This window comes from Hyperolius riggenbachi, chromosome 3, assembly GCF_040937935.1.
Source record: "Hyperolius riggenbachi isolate aHypRig1 chromosome 3, aHypRig1.pri, whole genome shotgun sequence".
NCBI lineage: Eukaryota > Metazoa > Chordata > Amphibia > Anura > Hyperoliidae > Hyperolius > Hyperolius riggenbachi.
The window spans coordinates 416,098,462-416,110,830 of record NC_090648.1 but is presented as its reverse complement, the minus strand read 5'-3'; the positions used below and the strand labels follow the sequence as shown (position 1 = coordinate 416,110,830).

The window sequence follows — 12,369 nt, the reverse complement described above, 5'->3', positions numbered from 1 at the left end:
GGGGCACAATGACTGCAAATACAACACTGCAAGCATACATTTCCTAAAATGGCCATTTGCTTAACTGTCATGGCCAGAAACCCTAAGATCATATATTAAAACTCATGGAAGTGGTTATTAAACCATACACTTGGCAGTAAGCATCATATTGGGTTTAAAATTAAATCTGTCAGCATATCAGCCCTAATATTTAAACAGTAAGTCAAAAAACTTTACTGGCTACAATAGTAAGCCACTTCTGTGTCTGTAAACCCCCCCCCCCCCCCCCCAAAGGTATGAAACACTCGTGAGCTTAAAGCAGCCCTCTGCCAGTGCCAGATTTCAAACTGAATAAGATCTTGGGAAGTTCTTAAAGAGGAACTCCAGCCTAAACAAACATACTGTCATTAAGTTACATTAGTTATGTTAATTAAAATAGATTGGTAATATAATCTCTTACCATCCCTGTTTTAAAAGAACAGGCAAATGTTTGTGATTTCATGAGGGCAGCCATCTTTTTGGTTGAAAGGAGGTGACAGGGAGCATGAGACACAGTTCCAACTGTCCTGTGTGCTGAGCACCTCTCCCAGTTGCTAGGCAACGTGAACAACAACATAGGAAATCCCATCATGCTCTGCACAGCATCAGGGAAAAAAAGCCCGGGCAGTTTTCTTTGATGGGTGGAGCTTAGCTAAAAATGCAGCCAAAAATGATGCTTTGGTAAGAAAAACAAAGTTCTGATGCTGTGAAACTGTTAAAGAAACACCAAGCCTTTTCAGTTCTGCTCAGTAGATTTTTAGTCAAGAGGTTCACTTTAACATCTGGCTAATTTATTATGGTAAAAAAAAAAAAAATTGCACAGTTGGAATACCCAAAAATGAATGTCCGTTTTTTATGTTTATACTAATGGTTTTTAAAATGGATGTATTAATCTCTACTACTAAAGTATTTTCCAGTTATGTAAATGTGGCCCTATGTTTGGAGTTGGTTGTGTCTCATCTAGACAGAAGGGTTAAAAAGACAAACAAGACTATATAGAAACTTTAGAAATGATTCATATGTATAACGACTATGATCTCCATGCATACTACACTAGTATTTGGATAATACACTTGAATAGGATATGAAACATTTGGGAGCTCTCACCAAAGTGGACAGTTATGTTCCTCATTTACCTGAGGTTCCAGCTATTAAATGAAACAAGGGTTCTGCTTGATCGTGGAGAGGAATTGATAAATTCATCCCTCCATGTGTAATTGAACAATAGAGAATATGTAGATCAGTTAGTTCTAAAGTGGTCTATAGAGACATCAGCAATTATTCAGAAAGACATTGAGAAATAGTGATGTGCAACGGATGAATTCCGAATAGGTTTTATTCGGAACTCATCCAAGTAATTAACACACCTAAGTGTGAGAGTGAGTGTGTGAGTGTGTGAGTGTGTGAGTGTGAGAGTGTGAGAGTGTGTGAGTGTGTGTGTGTGTGTGTGTGTGTGTGTGTGTGTGTGTGTGTGTGTGTGTGTGTGTGTGTGTGTGTGTCTTGGGTGTCGGGGAGTTTAAACTTACCCCGGAGCCTTCTGCTTTAATCCGCCCCATGCTGCGTTCCAGTTCATGGTCACCTGACTACCGCACTTCCTCCTTTCGGGTTGAAGGAGGAAGTGCGGTGGTCACGTGACAGTGAATTGGAACGCAGCCTGGGACGTGCCGTGTGACGGATTAAAGCAGAAGGCTAAGTAAGGGTAAGTTTAACCCTCCCGCCCCTGCCTCAGGTGTGCTAATTACCTGGATGAATTGCAAATAAAACCTATTCAGAATTCATTCGTTGCTCATCCCTGTTGAGAAATGGGGACAATGATCCATGATTTACACTCATGCTAAAGAAATGGGGACAATGATCCATGATTTACACTCATGCTAAAGAAATGGGGACAATGATCCATGATTTACACTCATGCTAAGTACTGATTGAGGACCATGTTTGGAAGTGTAGATTTCATGGGTCACCCTATGCTACACAAAACCAAGTAGATTTTGAAATTAATGGTTGTTATTTGTAATTAATAGCATTTCACAGCCCCACCTAGTGTTTCCACCCACCTTTTAGATTGTAAACCTCTGGCAGGGTCCTCCATTCCCTAGTGTAATCTACAGGATCATGTGCTCCTGTCCTATGACAGCCTGTACTTGTATTACTGGGCCTACCTAACCAGCCCTTATCGCATGATCATGTATTTTGTACAATTTGCATGTATAAATTTGCTCTATGTTGTATAACCTTGTTATGTCTGTCATCCTTGTATCATTGTATATATTTATTGTCCAGCGCTGCGTAATATGTTGGCGCTTTATAAATACAATAAATAATAATAATGTGTTCAACCAGTGGCTAAATAAAGTAACGATGTCCTTTACCTTATTTACCTATGTACGTATCTTAAAAATAGTAAATACAGGTCTGCTTGTGTATAATTAAAACTACAACATTTTCAAGAGGTTAATATTAAGGTCCTTAGCCAGTTATCATATTAACATTTAACGGAAGCAGCATTGAATCTGCACTCAGAGCATGTTTGATTTTGCACATATAAAAATACACCCCAAAAGTATTTTAGAATTGCCGAAGCAGCTCACAATGTAATCCTTTCTTTAGTCCAAAATGGTACAATCTAGGTACAGTTGGCTTTAGTGGTTACAAAATACAGTGACTTATAGCAGTGAAACATTAAAATAAATGGTCCCTTGATTAAAAAAAAAATAAAAAATGAACACTTCCATTTTTTCATTCCGGTTTACATCTCGCCACCATTAATCATTTCATACATGTACATTACTATTAACACACATTTTTCACTGGAAAAGGTAATGAGAGGTCCTTCACCCTGTAATTCATGGAGGTAAACAGCAATAATCTTCAACACTGTCAGCAGTTGTCATGGATACCATGTAAAGCTTAGCAGTGGTGACAGGGTGTAAAGCTATAGGAATTCCACATAGTTTTCAGGGATAAGTCCAGTCTTCCCATTAAGCGTCCCTTCTAACCAGCCCGGCTCCTGAGAAGCATGAACTGCACAGAAGAAAAACACAAACAAGTTTACTTATCGGAAATCCTAAATTCTGGTAAAAGTAAAGCCCAACTTCAAACAAAAACTTTTTATTTGCCAGCATTAGATAACATGAGGAAGAAATTCCTGCCTCTGTCCTTGTTAAAAAGAAACCCCTCACTTCCAATTTATATGATGCTCAGAGCTTCTGAAAGTAAAAGATGGGGATGAACAACTGATCTAGGTTCTACCAGTTAATCATCAATTAAAAGAAAAACATTCTGTCATCTCAGTTCCTGTTAAAGACTTTTATACCATGACCTATCTAGGCAAAAGCAAGAAGTTTTAAATCAGTAGGATACCATTTATTGGCTAACATAGAGATAAATAAAAAGTGAGCTTTCGAATAATAAGCCTTCATCGGACTTAGTTTCTGCATATATGCAAGTCTGATAAAGGCTTATTAGCCTAAAGCCCACTTTTTATTTATCTCGAAGTCAGCCAATAAATGGTATCATCCGGATTCAAAACTTCTTGCTTTTACTGATGGCTAACATGGTACAACACTCTACTGCTTCTACTATCTAGGAAAGAAATTAGCAAAATACTCAACCAACCGGGACACAGAAAATCTAAAACAAGAAAAACCGTTTCCCACTTTAACCAAAACCTTACATTTTAGTTTAGGATAAAGTTGTCCTTTAAAAAATAACTAAGCATTAGAAAAAATGTGAAAAAAAGGTTTTACACCCCCTTCAATAAGGACCTTGTTGGTCCCTGGTCTTCAGCTGTGGGTCTTTTCTCTCACAGCACTGCTTTGACCATTTTGAAAATCCTCCAAACCTTATTACGGGATAGTCACTGCATTCCTTGTCTCTCGATGACAGGTTAAGTACACACATCAATTTTTTGACAGTTTCGATCACCCTGAATCTGCTTGAAATCTATTCCGCAACGAGCTGCAGCAATCATAATTTTGGTCAATTCGCTACAAAAAAAAAGTAAATTATGATTGGACAAAAAATGTTGGTCAATCGGACGCTGCAGGGGAGGCACTGGTAACTTGATGGCCCATAGCACTGAATTATATTGAACCGTGCAAAACTACAGCTCAATAGATTTTTAATAGACTTCATGGTGAAATCAATTGAAAATCTGTGTGCAGTGGAAGGGGGGATTTGATCATTCTCTGATTAAATTCAGATTCAAGTGGAATTGATCTGTTTCACACATTGGGTGGAAATCTAAATTTCTATGTGCACCTGGGCTATGGTATGGTGAGGGTTGTGAACTTATCTGGGTTTAGAAACCCTTTCTTTCTTATACTTTTAGTAACTGGTAGTCTCAGGGAAAAGTGCAATAAAGATGCATCAGAGAGTTGGTTATTCTGCAGCACATTTATAGCAAATCATGGAGTAAATAGTGGTTGGGAGTATAGAATATGACTACAGACCACTGGAAACATTACTGGAGAGGTACAATGATTTCTCCCTACAGATCTTTTTCATATTTTTTCTTAAGATTTCAAGCTTTATTGTAAAAAAATAATCAAAGAAGCAGTACAAGCATATTATAGTCATCTGTGGAGATAAGTACCACTAGCTAGAACAATAGCTGTGGAATGCTCTATCAGATAAAAACCTGTAGTTACAAGATACCAGGCCAGCAGCCTGTCCCAGGAAGACGGCGAGGGAGCCCAAGTCGTAAAGGGGGCTGAAGAAAGCCCCAGGTAAGTATAGATGTTTTTATTTTTTGTCTCAGGCTTCAAGTAAAAAAAGTAATGTACCATCGCTAGATTTGCAAAGCCTTAAAGTATTGTGAGCAGCAAAGCACTGCGGCTACTCGAATCTTGCAGTTAATAAACAGAATTGAGGTTCAGTAACCTCATCTGTATTGTGAAGAAATGCACTCACACAGTTGCTTCTTTGGAGCCCTAAGTACAAGCTTCTTATAGATGTGTAGTATTTTTTTCTTCTTTAAAGTGAACTTTGCAATTTGTTTTACATGAAGCAATAATTAGATAAATCGTAATGAGATAAGTAGTGTGTGTATGGGGGTGGCCTCAATCTTGCGGCCTTTAACAAAACAAAACAAAAAAAACACTTTACCAATTGCAAAGAGATACAATTTTGAAGCGGTCATAAAAGAAAAGGAGGTGGGTTATTTACAACAAGTCCTTTGTCACCCACCCTCTTAACAAAGTAAGCAACATTAAGGTAATCTCTCCAACCTCTCGGATAACCATTTGTGATACTGTTACTCATGTGAAGTCTTTTAACATATACCTTCAAAAATGTGTAAACATGTCTGGCACATAAAATATGTAAATCATTTTAAAGGTATTTTCATTTCTGTAAAACATTTGAAAAAAAGAACCTATTGAATCTCTACAGAAATTAAACCAGTTATGGTAGCACTTCACTCTTGTTCAATGTGATCAATGTGATTTTCATACTGATAGCTTAGTCATTTTTAGATGTGTGAAACTTTTCCAGGTTTTTAGCTATAACTAGTCTGCCAATAGCATGGAAAACATACTATTCTCATGTGGTCCAGGATCTGATCTGAACAAAGCCTAAATAAATACAGTTCTGGATTAAGAGATCTGTGTACACCCCAAGCTCTCCCGGGTAATAAAAGTGATAATCCAAAATTTCCTACAGTTTTGCACTTTGACCGCATAATAAAAACAATCCCAATATAACCACATCATTTCCCTCAAATGTTATCTTACTTAAACTGGTTTATGAAGTATAATATAATTTATAAACTTGCAGCCATCTAATCGAAAAATTCATTATTTTCCTAGAATATGTCATTTTCTTTTTTTATGTTTAGTGTTAAATAAAAACATTTAAACATTTGTATTATGAACATTTGAAATAATATAAATTGGATCTGTGCAAAAATGTTTTTTTTATTTCATTTGGATTAATGCTGAATCAAATATCTTGGGTTCCAACCCTGTAATCTGGATATGCTTTAACACATTCATTTCTAAAACAAAAAACAAATTAATAAAACGTGGAAAGAAGCTCTTAGGATGTAAAAGATTGGGGGAGGAAAGCATAAGCAAGGCAGGATTCTCCTGATTTGGTTGTACGAAAGCTGTAGAAATTAACATTACTTGCCTGCACTTCCTTTTGCTTACCAGGCCCTTTTAATACTTATCTAAAATCTCTTTATTTTACAAATCTAGAATCACATATAAGCAAAAGTGTCTGCAGCAATAACTCCAAACCAAATTGGAAATATAAGCATGGGAGGGCCGTCTAGATTTCAAATATATAACTGACTTAACCTCCTTAGCGGTAATCCCGAGTCAGGCTCGGGATGGAAAGCCTCAGAACAGGGTGGTAATCCCGCGCCTGAGTGAGTTTCATGCAGGAGCTGCTGCAGACCTCTCTGTAGTATGTTTTTCTTCTTGTTTTTAGAGTCTAAAAGCTTGTGAAAAAATGTTATGGCTTTTAGACCTTACATCTGGAAATAATTATAACGCCAGGGGGTTAATTCTAGATCTATAATTTATCCAAGCTTCATTGTCAGATCAAATACAATTTCAAGTTAAAGGTTATCCTCCAATGGTGTCTTGATTAATCATTCATTTCAAGCAAAAGCTGCCAAACATCTTCCACCGCAAGCTCTCTAAATCCTCTGCCATGAAGCTGAGGTTCCCGATGGGTAACAGATGGGATCCCAAGAGCTAGGGACATCTACTGGGAAGAAAGCTTTTGACCAAGGATGCAAATGGGAGAACCCAAAATATAACTTTTAGGACATACTGTATTTTTCGGACAACAAGACGCTCTGTATTATAAAACGCACTTAGGTTTAGGGGGGCAATTTCCAGGGGAAAAAGAAAATATACTGAACCTGGTACGTCCATGGTCCAGGAGCAGCTTGTGGAGCTTTCCTTTGCTAATACGGTAGAATTTCCCTTTAAAGGAGAACAGAAGTGAGGAGAATATGGAGGTATCATACAGTGGCTTGCAAAAGTATTCGGCCCCCTTGAAGTTTTCCACATTTTGTCACATTACTGCCACAAACATGAATCAATTTTATTGGAATTCCACGTGAAAGACCAATACAAAGTGGTGTACACGTGAGAAGTGGAACGAAAATCATACATGATTCCAAACATTTTTTACAAATCAATAACTGAAAAAAAGTGGGGTGTGCGTAATTATTCAGCCCCCTTTGGTCTTAGTGCAGTCAGTTGCCCATAGACATTGCCTGATGAGTGCTAATGACTAAATAGAGTGCACCTGTGTGTAATCTAATGTCAGTACAAATACAGCTGCTCTGTGACGGCCTCAGAGGTTGTCTAAGAGAATCTTGGGAGCAACAACACCATGAAGTCCAAAGAACACACCAGACAGGTCAGGGATCAAGTTATTGAGAAATTTAAAGCAGGCTTGGGCTACAAAAAGATTTCCAAAGCCTTGAACATCCCACGGAGCACTGTTCAAACGATCATTTAGAAATGGAAGGAGTATGGCGCAACTGTAAACCTACCAAGACAAGGCCGTCCAATAAAAACTCACAGGCCGAACAAGGAGAGCGCTGATCAGAAATGCAGTCAAGAGGCCCATGGTGACTCTGGACGAGCTGCAGAGATCTACAGCTGAGGTGGGGAAATCTGTCCATAGGACAACTATTAGTCGTGCACTGCACAAAGTTGGCCTTTATGGAAGAGTGGCAAGAAGAAAGCCATTGTTAACAGAAAAGCATAAGAAGTCCCATTTGCAGTTTGTCACAAGCCATGTGGGGGACACAGCAAACATGTGGAAGAAGGTGCTCTGGTCAGATGAGACCAAAATGGAACTTTTTGGCCAAAATGCAAAACGCTATGTGTGGCAGAAAACTAACACTGCACATCACTCAGAAATGGAATGGTTTAAAACAAAACATATCTATGTGTTAGAATGGCCCAGTCAAAGTCCAGATCTAAATCCAATCGAGAATCTGTGGCAAGATCTGAAAACTGCTGTTCACAAACGCTGTCCATCTAATCTGACTGAGCTGGAGCTGTTTTGCAAAGAAGAATGGGCAAGGATTTCAGTCTCTAGATGTGCAAAGCTGGTAGAGACATACCCTAAAAGACTGGCAGCTGTAATTGCAGCAAAAGGTGGTTCTACAAAGTATTGACTCAGGGGGCTGAATAATTACGCACACCCCACTTTGCAGTTATGGATTTGTAAAAAATGTTTGGAACCATGTATGATATTCGTTCCACTTCTCACGTGTACTCCACTTTGTATTGGTCTTTCACGTGGAATTCCAATAAAATTGATTCATGTTTGTGGCAGTAATATGAAAAAATGTGGAAAATTTCCTGGGGGCTGAATACTTTTGCAAACCACTGTATGTATTTCCTTGCAGCCCTGCTGACCTATTTGGCTGCAGTAGTGTCTGAATGACACCTGAAACAAGCATGCAGCTAATCTTATCAGATCTGACAATAATGTCAGAAACACCTGATCTTCTAAATGCTTGTTCGGGGTCTATGGCTAAAAGCAGCCAGGCAACTGGTATTGCTTAAAAGGAAATAAATAAATTAAAAAACTGGTCAATGACTCTTTACATCTTTACAAAGCAGCATATGTGGCTAGGGGCTGTCCCCAGAAATTTGACAAAATATGGAAGCCATGGACTAGTAGTAAAAACACCAGCATATAAAAATTTTCTCTGAATATGAGGCGATGTTATGTTATATATTGGAAAACTGCATGCTATAATGATCATGATATGTGAAACACTAAACACAAGAAAAGTATAACAACTCTGAACTATATCGCATGTCTGTTGTCGGCGGGTGGGGGGTGGTAGGGGGGGGGGGGGGGCGATTTCCCTGGGGGCGAGATGGTCGCAGTGTTCGTTCATGTGTATTTCAGTGTTGTCATGCCTGTCACCCACGAGTGAGGGTCAGGTGTGTATTTCAATGTTTTCTGTTTTAAAAATTCAATAAAAAAAAAAAAAAAAAAGGAAATAAATATGGCAGCCTCCATATCCCTCTCACTTCAGTTGTCCTTAAAATAAGGAATGTCATTTATCTTCCTAACTCCAGGTTCCCCCCCTAGGCAAAGTAGCTGTGCCCCCCACCACCTCCAAGGCTCATTTCTCCCGGGCAATGTAATTCCAAAGCTGGATTAACCTTGCTAGACTCCAGTTCCGCCAGGCAATCCAGAGTAAATTATGTCAACCTCCCCTCCACCCCCGCTCGTGCCCTCCCCCAGCAATTTAATTCTTGAAGTGGAACTGAACTCTTGCACAGGACAAAAAGGAAAACAGAGAAATGCACCCTGTATGTATTTAGAGAGTTTAGCCTGTTTATTTCCCCCTCATTTGTGTCTAATCACAGGTTGTAATTTGATCTCTCCCGTGCCACGTGACTGTGGCATAGATGACAGATAAGATCATTAGAAAGCACAGGATGTTAACAATATGTCTGCTTCTATGAAAGCAGGAAGTAGAAACAGTGCAGATTTATTGCAGGATTTGTATCAGCTGTAACAAAGTTTTTTTTTTCTAAAGGTTATTATGCTGTTGCGTATCTTTTAGAGCAGAGAGGAAGTTCTGATTTCAGGTCTGCTTTAAAGAGAACCCGAGGTGGTTTCTAAGAATCCTATTAGCACACATAGGCTGGGTCTGCATTTCATGCCCAGGCTCTGTTGCTAAACTGTTTCCCCTCAGGCCCCCCCTGCGCTCTGCTATCACCCATAAATCACACAGCAGTGCTAGTAGCACGCAGCATGTCGATAGCCGGCTGTTTTCATCTACAGTGTCACTCTTGCCGCTCTCCCGCCTCCTCTATTTCTCCGCTCCCTGCCTGCGTCCCTTCCATCCAATCAGCGGGGAGGGAAGGGACACAGGTGGGGAGCGGCAACACAGAGGAGGCGGTGGAGCGGCGAGAGTGACACTGTAGATGTAAACAGCCGGCTAGTGATGTCGCTAACACGGCGTTTGATTTATGGAGGATAGCAGACCGCAGGGGGGCCTGGGGGGAGACAGTATAGCAACAGAGGCTGGGCATCATTTGCAGACCCAGCATCTGTGTGCTAATAGGATTCTTAGAACCCACCTCTGGTTCTCTTTAAGCTGTGGCAACCCCATTAGGCCCCCAGTCAATCCAGTTAAAATCTTTGTTTCCATCCCCCAGGCAATGTAATGCTTAAGGCGCGTGACCCCCGCGCTAAGCTCCAACCATCCATACCCCCCCCCCTCCCGGGCAATCCCATGTAAATCTTTGGCACCCTCTTCGCCTTGGCTCCTGTTCCCTCGGGAAATATATTACTAAAGCTGGGTGACCCCTGCTAGGCTCCTGCTCCCCTCGGGCAATGGCAGAGCAATGCTGTTCAGTGGAAGCCCTCACCAGATTGCTGCGGTCCTTGTTTTGCGCCCCCTTCTGCTTGCATCTCCGCTAACCTCTCACTGTGTGACCCTGGCGTGCATAAAGTCACTCAGTGAGAGGCCAAGGGAGATACAAGCAGGAGGGGAGGCAACATGGATTACGGCGACGGCAAGGGCTTCCACTGAACAGCATCAATCTGCTATCGCCTGGGGGAAGCAGGAGCATAGTGGGGGTCACCCAGCTTTATGATTATATTGCCAAGGAGAGCAGGAGCCGAGGCAGGGAGGGCGCCAAAGATTAACACGGGATTGCAGCTTAGCGGAGGTCACTCATCTTAAGCATTACATTGCCTGGGGGAGTAGGAGCCAAAGCGGGGAGGGCAACAAAGATTTGCTCTGGATTGTCGGGGGTACAGGAGCCTAGCGGGGTTGCCACAGCTTAAAGAGAGACTGAAGCGAGAATAAATCTCACACATGCCCCTGCTAAAACGCTGCTATAGCGCGGCTTAACGGGGGTCCCTTCACCCCCAAATCCCCCTCCGTAATGCGGGGGAGCGCTTCCTGGTTGGGGCAGGGCTAACCGCCGCAGCCCTGCCCCACGCGCGTCTGTCAGCGCGTATCTCCGCCTCTCCCCCGCCCCTCTCAGTCTTCCTTCACTGAGAGGGGCGGGGGAGAGGCGGCGATGCGCCGTTGACAGACGCGACTGGAGGCAGGGCTGCAGCCGCTAGCCCTGCCTCCAGGAGCGACCAAGTCTGCGACCAAGTGTCGCAGTGGGGGTTTTGGGGGTCAAGGGACCCCCGTTTAGCGTGCCCCTGCTAACTATGAGCTCTGAAGCGAGATTTATTCTCGCTTCAGAGTCTCTTTAAGAATAACCTTGCTCCAGGAAACAAGCCTTAGCAATGGTGGGCACTGCAGCTTCACTCTGACATTGCGGGAGATGGGGGATAAGATACTTATTACAACGTGCAGGAGAGTCACTGGCGCTGGCCTAAATTTTAGTATTCGGACCATAAGACGCACTGACTCCCCCCCCCCCCCACACACACACACTTTTGGGGGAGAAAAAGTGCATCTTATAATCTGAAAGATACAGTACTTCCAAATCAGACATTAACTGACTTCTAAGCATATAAAGTGAATAAATTGTCAACATGGTTTGAAGCCAAGTGTCTAAATCAAGACCCTCACCAAAATATAATCTTAAAACTTTACGATGTCTTAAACAAAGAGGTCAAATCACACAAGTTTTCTCAATAGGAGGAATGGGTATGTGACTTGGGAGCACAGATTAGAGTATAAGTATGGTCATTTTAATTTTTTAACACAGAAACATCTTGATTTCCAAATTAGGTAGTATAAAACACCAAATAAGCTACATAAATTTTCTCTAGTGTGGATAACAAGTGTTGGCAGTGAAAAGTGAGATCATTGCAATGACAAAAACTTCAGATTAGTGGGAAAAGATGCACTCTTCTAACCTCAAAAGATCTCTCAGTATAGTCATTATGATTTCAGAAACTGGGACTCACTCATCTGATCTCTGGTACTGACAGCTCAGCCAGAGGTGTTTCTGACATACGACAAGTTCCCAAGGTAATGAAACCTGTCATTCCTCACCCCATCATATCACAACACAAAAAAAAACGACACACACACAAAATTGGTGCAAAGCAACGAGTTTTTGAATTAAATTTCTATAGGATAAAATAATGATACAATACTAGAAGTACTTTTCCCAACACAAGGGCCACGCAAACATAGGTTGCATGCTGTAAGGACTATAGTAATGCCACACCCTCTGCCTCTGTGTCCCCCATCTCTGGGAATTGCTATTACTTCCTTTCCAGATAATCATTTTTTGTGCAGTGGGGAACAGTTTGAAATTCATGTTGAAGCAATATACCTCTAAAGAGGTCCCAGGAACAAGATGTAAGGGGAAATCTCTAAAAAATGGGGACAGACACAGACAGCAAAAAAAACTCTAAAAGTTTTGAATCTTT

The 12,369-nt window shown here is 41.1% G+C and overlaps 1 protein-coding gene across 7 annotated transcripts in view; it reads right to left on the bottom strand.

The window, feature by feature from the left end:
- ARHGAP26 (Rho GTPase activating protein 26) overlaps positions 1 to 12,369 on the bottom strand; it is a 1,021,369-nt gene that overhangs the window by 227,148 nt on the left and 781,852 nt on the right. For 5 of the 7 annotated variants that reach the window (XR_011030516.1, XR_011030517.1, XR_011030518.1 and 2 more), the window contains exon 24: positions 2,857 to 3,042. Coding sequence is in view for 2 of the 7 variants with exons in the window: in XM_068277497.1 (XP_068133598.1) it covers positions 2,954 to 3,042 (89 nt within the window). In the remaining 5 variants the exon portion in view is untranslated. Of the gene's footprint in view, positions 1 to 1,682; positions 3,043 to 12,369 lie in introns of those variants that run through there. The other 2 variants (XM_068277497.1, XM_068277499.1) reach the window with 2 other exon arrangements.